We start from the raw sequence: 7,507 nt of genomic DNA on the forward strand, positions 1-7,507 counted from the left end.
ATTCACTTTACCCTATATATATATATATATATATATATATATATATATATATATATATATATATATATATATCATAAAACAAGCGTTTTTCCTTAAACCTCATGCATTTGAAACTTCCAAGACTATTCAACTTATACAAATTTATGATTAATTGAAATATTATGATTTCTAACTCTTAAAACTCTTCAAATCATGCTATTTAATTAATGAGTTAAATAAAATATTTAGCCTATATAAGAAACTTGTAGATTACATATTGCATGTATGTCAACACAAAACGACAGATTATATATGTAGGGTTTGAAGAGTTATATGAGTGGTTCCATCGATGTAAGAATGCAATTGCAACTTTATCAAATATAAATTCATGTAAACTCAAATTAGGTGCACCTAAAGTTTAAGATATCAACCAATGTTCAAATTTTAGGTATGTTTGTAAAGCTATACTTGAGATCATTTTTTAAGTTTATGTGTCATATTATATATATAATAAATTGAGCGGACGCTTATGTACAGTCACTTTTTGCTTTTCCGATTTTGGCCACACGTCGCTGCCTTTTCTCTATGTTTCCTCCCACAATTTTTGTTTTTCCGAATTCTACCACATGACCTTCACAATTGTAAGTTTTCGATTTTTTGGTATTTTCTGGATACTTTTTTGTTTTGGGTATACTTTTCTTCAGTTATCTCCATATCCTTTTATATATATCTATATAATATATAATTCTGTCGCACGTGTTATTATTTTGTGGATTTGATTTAATTTTCTTGCCTACGTGGTTTTTTCGTGTCGTCTACCGGATGCTCCTTGGTTTTCTTGCCTCCGCTTTCTTTCTTCTCCGGTTATCTATCTGCTCTAGGTATTTTTCTTCTGCTGCTTCTTCATCATTTGTCGATTAGGGCTTTTGTGACTGCGTCTTTAATTTTTGTTTTCTTCTTGCTTATGGTAAATTTTTTCAGCTTTTAATTTCCTTGATTTCTGATTATGAATAACTGTCGAAAACGTAAGCTTAGTGACTGTGGGTCTCCCTCTTTTGCTTCTGTTGCTCCTCTTTTGCGCAGGAGTCGACGATCTCGATTTTTTTACTTCTGTTGCGCTTCCTACGTATTATGACTGTGGGGATTGTATATGTGTTTGTGAATTTTGTGGAGCTTTGTTTTGGTATATTGAAAGGATTGGAAATCATCGTCAAACTAATCATTCTAAGTATAATCACTGTTGTAAAGGAGCTTCTGTTGTGTTACCTCTTCTGCGAATGCCTCCTCTTGAACTTTATAACCTTTATACATATGCTAATTTTTTGAACGACATTAGAGGTTATAATAGTATGTTTTCCATGACGTCTTTTGGGTCTATTGTTGACGAGGATATTAACAACGGTCATGGTCCATATGTTTTTAAGGTTTCTGGTCAGGTTTGTCATTGGATAGGGTCTTTGTGTCCTGATGAGTCTAAAGGTCCAAGGTTCTTGCAGTTGTATGTTGTCGATACTGCTAATGAGGTTTCTAATCGGTTGAAAGCCTTTCACACCTCTACTAAAAAAGATTTAGATGGTGCTGTTGTAAAAATTCTAATGGAATCCCTTTCAGTTCATAATGAATATGTTAGGACATTCAAAACAGCTAAAGAAATGGCTGAAGCTATGAAATTAGATTCCTATGCAGTTTGTTTGTTCAGTGACGTCCCTGATCATAGGTATGGTTGCCCAACTGCTGGTAGTTTAGGTTGTATTGTTACTGGCGATGACAGTCATTGTAGCAAGTATGACATCATTGTTCACTCGAAATCTAGTATTCCTCAACGAGTAAGTAAACTTCACCCAAGTTATATGCCACTACAATATCCTTTGCTTTTCCCATTTGGTGAGGAGGGTTGGTCTCCACGTTTGAAATTACGTAATGAGACGGGGAACAGTGTTAGGAACCTCACGGTAAACATGTATTATAGTTATCAAATCTATGCACGTCGAGGTATGTATTCTCTTATACTCAATTCCGGTCGGCTTTACCAACAGTACCTTGTCGATGCTTATACTTGTATTGAAGCTGGCCGGTTAGATTATGTTTTAAACAATCAGGACCATTTACGATCCGAATTTTTGTCCGGTCTTTATGATGCCCTCTCTAAAGGGGATAGAGAGAACCGTTTCGTGGGTAAACGTGTTTTCTTACCTGCATCATTTGTTGGTGGTCCCCGATATATGTACAGTCATTATCAAGACGCCTTATCGATTTGTAGAGTGTATGGGAATCCACAATATTTTATTACATTTACATGCAATGTCAAGTGGCCAGAGATAAGACGGCACATGGAAAGTTATGGTCAGCGTGATGCTCACAATAGACCTAACATCATAACTAGGGTTTTCGAGATGAAAGTGGCTGACTTTATTAACTTTCTAAAAGAAGGTAAAACTTTTGGCGAAGTTCAAGCACGTAAGTATCGTTAGTTTTTGTTTCCTACTACTTATATCTTCTGTTTACGGTTTCTAAAGTTTTCTCTCATCTTTCTATACTCCAGATTTGTACACTATTGAGTTCCAAAAGCGAGGATTACCGCATTGTCACACACTTCTGTGGGTGTCGAAATCAGATTCTATCCAAGAACCTGCTGATATTGACAGCTTTATAAGTGCTGAACTTCCAGATCCTGTTTCAGAAGCATTGTTGCATCGGACAGTGACAACGTGTATGATCAATGGTCCGTGTGGTCTGTTAAATAATAAAGCTCCTTGTATGAAGGATGGGAAATGTAGCAAGCATTTTCCGAAACCGTTTCGTGACGCTACAACTTTTGATGACGAAGGTTACGCACACTACAAAAGGGATGCAGTGAGACGTCATACAATGCAAAATGGTATTGTTATCGATAACGGATATGTTGTCCCATATAACAAGCGGTTGTGTAGTCGGTTCGATGCGCATATAAACGTTGAATATTGTGGCTGGAATATGATGGTCAAATATCTATTCAAATATATTTCAAAAGGGGTTGAACGTGTTAGATTTGTTGTTCAAAAGAGTGAGGTGGCCGACTCTGGTGATCCAAATTCACAGGTTTGAGTTTTGAACGAAGTCCAAAACTTTCTAGATGCATGTTATATATGTCCTCATGAGGCCGCATGGAGAATCTTTAATTTCGACATCCATCGACGGAATCCCCCTGTCATGATATTTCCTATCCACTTACTAAATATACAACATGTTATGTTCAAAGAGGCTGGTAGAATAGAAGATGTCCTTCGCAATCCTGGTTTTGCAAGAACACTACTACTTGGAAGGTTTGACAGCAATGCAACAGATCCACAAGATCGAGATCTTACGTATATAGACTACCCAAATAGATACGTGTGGGATGCTAGATCAAAGGAATGGGGACAAAGAGTTTTAGAATCTTCAAAAAGTATAGGTAGGCTTGTGTTTGTCCATCCATCTTCGGGAGAGTTATTCTATATTCGAATGTTACTCTGTCATCAAAAAGGATGCACATCTTATGAAGATGTTCGTACGGTGCATGGTCATCTTCATCCAACTTTTCGAAGTGCATGTAACGCACTAGGGTTAATAGGTGAGGACATGGAATGGCTGACGGCCTTCATTGAAGCTTCATCATGGGCTACTTCTTCACAGTTACGTTCCCTCTTCTGTCATCTACTGCTTTTTTGTGATGTAAGTAATCCACAATCACTTTGGGATGTTGCATGGCGGAAGATGATAGATGATTACTTGCTTAAACTAAAAACCGAGTTCCCAGATAAACGATTTCATATGAATGATGATATAGTGCAGCAACAACTGCTTTTTGAACTAGAAAATGCACTCCGATCTTCTACACCTTCTAGATCGTTAGCTAACTTCCATTTACCCGTGACAAATCCGGATACTATTGTAGTCCTGGAAAATCGTCTCTTGCTAGAAGAGTCAAGTTATGATAAGGAGTCCTTGCAACACCAACACTCACAAATGTTTCTACAATTAAATGAAGATCAGATGCGTATTTATAAGACCGTTGTCAAATCCGAAGAAAACAAAAAACAGGTGTTGCTTTTTGTGTACGGACATGGCGGGACTGGAAAGACATTTTTATGGACTACATTACTTGCATACTTCAGGTCTATTGGGAAAATCGTTCTTGCAGTGGCTGCTTCGGAAATTGCATCTCTACTTTTGCCTTCTGGAAGAACTGCTCACTCACGGTTTAACATCCCAATCAATTTGGCTGAAAAAAAATCATGTGACATCAAGAAAAGGACATTACTTGGAGATTTGCTCAAACGGACATCCCTCATTATATGGGACGAGGCACCGATGAGCGACCGTCGATGTTTTGAGTACCTCGATCGATCTCTTAGAGATGTGTTGGAGTGTGAAAAACGACCTTTTGGTGGCATTTCAGTTTTACTTGGTGGTGAGTTCCGTCAAACACTTCCAGTTTCCCCAAAAAGTTCCCGAACTGAGATTATTGCATTAACCCTTCCAAATTCATACTTGTGGTCATATTTTGAGGTCTGTACACTGCATCACAACATGCGCTTAACACAGACTACCACTGATGTAAGTGAGGGTCTATCCATAGTTGCTTTCGCTGACTGGCTGCTTAACATTGGGAATGGAACTTTAGGTGTGCCAGATGCAGACAATCCACATACTACAACCTGGGTAGAAATACCACCTTCGCTTTTAATACCAATAGATAGTGAGTCTTTGAAAAACCTAATCCTCTTTGTCTATGGAAATAGACTGCTGGACAATCCCTCACCATCCGATCTATCTGTAAGGGCTATTGTTTGTCCCACAAATGACATTGCTGACAAGTTAAACGTAATAATTCTGGAAATGGTAAAGACCGATGAAAGGGTTTATAAAAGTACAGATGCTATGCAACCTAATGGCAAATATACATCAGAGTTAGAGGGTTTATATCCCATTGAATATCTAAATCAGCTAACCTTTGCTGGAATCCCACCTCACACTCTCAAGCTGAAAATAAAAGATCCTATTATGTTGCTGAGAAACATTAACCAGAGGGAAGGTTTGTGTAATGGCACACGGTTAATTGTTTCACAACTACTTCCAACCATAATTGAAGCAACAATTATAACAGGAACGTGCACTGGGAAGCGTGTATACATACCTCGCATTAAATTCGTTCACAAACCTGCTAATCTACCGTTTGCCTTTGAACGTAAACAGTTCCCAATTAAATTTTGTTATGCCATGACAATAAACAAAAGCCAAGGGCAGTCACTAAAAAGGATTGGCATCTATTTGCCACAGCCCGTATTTACACATGGTCAACTTTATGTTGCATTATCAAGAGCAACATCACCTACATCCTTGAAAATCCTGATAAACAATGACGAATGTACACCTCATAATCAAACAAAAAATGTCGTTTTTAAAGATTTCTTATCCAAAGTTAACTGTAATGAGGTTGATAATTCCATTACTATCTACCTATGTACTCTTTCCCTGAAAATTCACTTTTACTTGTATTGTGCCTCTTTACATTAATATCATTATATATAATCACTAACCCATCCTTTATTGCTTGAATTAACAGAGACATGACTAACATATCTGACCTGAAGTATGCATGCGAGGGAGGAGCATTACAGGTGCGAATTCTGCACAAATGGAAACCACAGTACCGTCGGTATGAAACATGGTATCTCGGTGTGGACAAATACGTAAGCAAATCAAACCTCATTAAAAAAATACACTATGATTACTGATCGTTATTAACAGTTAACTGTATTTCAATACATTAGGGAGATGCTATACAGATTCTGGGACAAAGAACAAATCAGGGGTACATAGAATCAATTTTCCATATCTCTAACTGCTACACAATATCAGAGTACACCTGTCCCTATTTAGACGAGTATCAGAAAGTTCTAGAAAACGAAATCTATATGGATGTTGGCCTGATTTCCATAATTGTTCCTCTTCCTGACACTGTCACAATCCTTGCAACCTGGTTCCGATTTGCCTCGAAAACAGATCTCCTCAACTTAGGTGAAAACCCGTCGTATTATCCAGGTATATACATAAAAGATGTAATATTAATATTACTTCCAGTTTTAACTACATTCTATTTGAACTAACAGATTTCATTGGCGTGCTAAAAAAAATGAGAAATTGCACAAAGCGTAATGGAGAAGAATTCGTTCTTCTAATTCTTGCAGACGAAAGGTTGACAACATTTAACAAAGCCCAGTCTTTCTTATGATTACTTTTACTTTTTTTAATGTTTACTATGTATATAAAATTCAGTGGTGATGAAATAGCGATCAGTTTACGGAAAGAGTGTATTGATGTTCGTGAGAAATTCAGACTTGAAGAGTTGGCAACCCCTCCTGCGACAACAGTTGTTGCCATTACAAATATAAAGCCTTCATCAATACACATTGCAGGTACTTTAAGGTTCGGATCATCACCTGCCACACACGTATATGTCAATCCCCCCATCCAGGAGACAACACTTCTAATCCACAGGTCTGTTATACTTTACCAAAGATAAGGTAGATTATTATATATTAATATCATACATTCACAACTCAAATCCGGTTGTAGCTTCACTGGCCCTACACCCCCAACCTCCACAGCATCTGGACCACTAACAACACTGCATGAGCTAAACAACAAGATTCATAGTGAACTGGTGGTATGTTATCTACCTCTATAACAACCTTCTGACATACTATTACCAAAACTACAATGATATAAGAATCTATAAATACAGGATAAAATATTCAATGTAAAAGCTACACTGACAACAATCACATTCAAAGACTGCTGGTTCCATGTACTATGCACAACTTGCAAAGATCCGATTTTCAGGAAAAGCAATTACTGGAGTTGCAGTGCTCACGGAAAAACAGCCTCACCCATATTCCTGTAAATATCACTATGTCCCAGAAATGTAATACCAGCAAAAGTTATTTATGCTAAGTTTTATTAACACATAATAACCCCATACAGGTATAAACTAATTACAACTCTGACGGAACCAACGGGCTTTCTAACTACAATCATGACCGATGGCGCGGCTCAAAAACTAATTGGTGCTACACCAGAAAAACTAATGACTGATGATCATGAAAGTAATAAAAAGCTCCCACCAACACTTATCAATGATCACGAGGGCACATCAAAGACCATGTCAATCCAAATGCTAAAAGGCTCTACAACTGAAAACATTCGTTTCATAATCGTTGACATACATGAAGTAACCATGGTTAATCAGTCAGTCGCACCGGTCACACCAACACAAGTTTCAACAACTACAACGACAACAACACCAATCACTCCAGCAGACCTTCAAGGTTCCGCAAATGTTGAAATCAATCCTATACTTGGAATGGCATCTACAACATCACAAACATCACACACAGCAAGAACATTGACATACGACACCGCTGGTACTTACATATCCACTTTACTTGGATAAAAAATGTCGATTTATAACTCAGTTTTTATTACCATACAGCTGAATCTGTACTAA

At 37.4% G+C, this 7,507-nt stretch overlaps 2 protein-coding genes across 2 annotated transcripts; both read left to right on the plus strand.

Annotated features, from left to right (window-relative positions):
• Positions 1-1,337: 1,337 nt before the first annotated feature.
• LOC145035979 (uncharacterized) lies at positions 1,338-3,063 on the plus strand. Its single transcript, XM_078984473.1, has 2 exons — positions 1,338-2,409; positions 2,522-3,063. The coding sequence occupies exons 1-2, from the start codon at positions 1,338-1,340 to the stop codon at positions 3,061-3,063; spliced, it is 1,614 nt and encodes a 537-aa protein (XP_078840599.1).
• A 105-nt stretch (positions 3,064-3,168) lies between these two features.
• Positions 3,169-6,995, plus strand: LOC145035980 (ATP-dependent DNA helicase RRM3-like). The gene is made up of 6 exons (XM_078984474.1): positions 3,169-5,433; positions 5,772-6,042; positions 6,111-6,195; positions 6,277-6,416; positions 6,844-6,900; positions 6,985-6,995. The coding sequence occupies exons 1-6, from the start codon at positions 3,169-3,171 to the stop codon at positions 6,993-6,995; spliced, it is 2,829 nt and encodes a 942-aa protein (XP_078840600.1).
• The last annotated feature ends 512 nt before the right edge of the window (positions 6,996-7,507 follow it).

The sequence above is a fragment of the Lactuca saligna genome, chromosome 3, assembly GCF_052625555.1.
Source record: "Lactuca saligna cultivar CGN05327 chromosome 3, ASM5262555v1, whole genome shotgun sequence".
NCBI classification, from domain to species: domain Eukaryota; kingdom Viridiplantae; phylum Streptophyta; class Magnoliopsida; order Asterales; family Asteraceae; genus Lactuca; species Lactuca saligna.

What these genes read in the sequence shown, in the direction of transcription:
- LOC145035979 (XM_078984473.1), top strand. Translation starts at nt 1,338, where the DNA reads ATGACGTCTTTTGGGTCTATTGTTGACGAGGATATTAACAACGGTCAT. An exon ending in TATTAACTTTCTAAAAGAAG is followed by an intron (nt 2,410 to 2,521) that starts GTAAAACTTTTG and finishes TCTATACTCCAG; the next exon opens with ATTTGTACACTATTGAGTTC.
- LOC145035980 (XM_078984474.1), top strand. Translation starts at nt 3,169, where the DNA reads ATGATATTTCCTATCCACTTACTAAATATACAACATGTTATGTTCAAA. An exon ending in AAACCCGTCGTATTATCCAG is followed by an intron (nt 6,043 to 6,110) that starts GTATATACATAA and finishes TTGAACTAACAG; the next exon opens with ATTTCATTGGCGTGCTAAAA. An exon ending in TTCATCAATACACATTGCAG is followed by an intron (nt 6,417 to 6,843) that starts GTACTTTAAGGT and finishes TCCGATTTTCAG; the next exon opens with GAAAAGCAATTACTGGAGTT.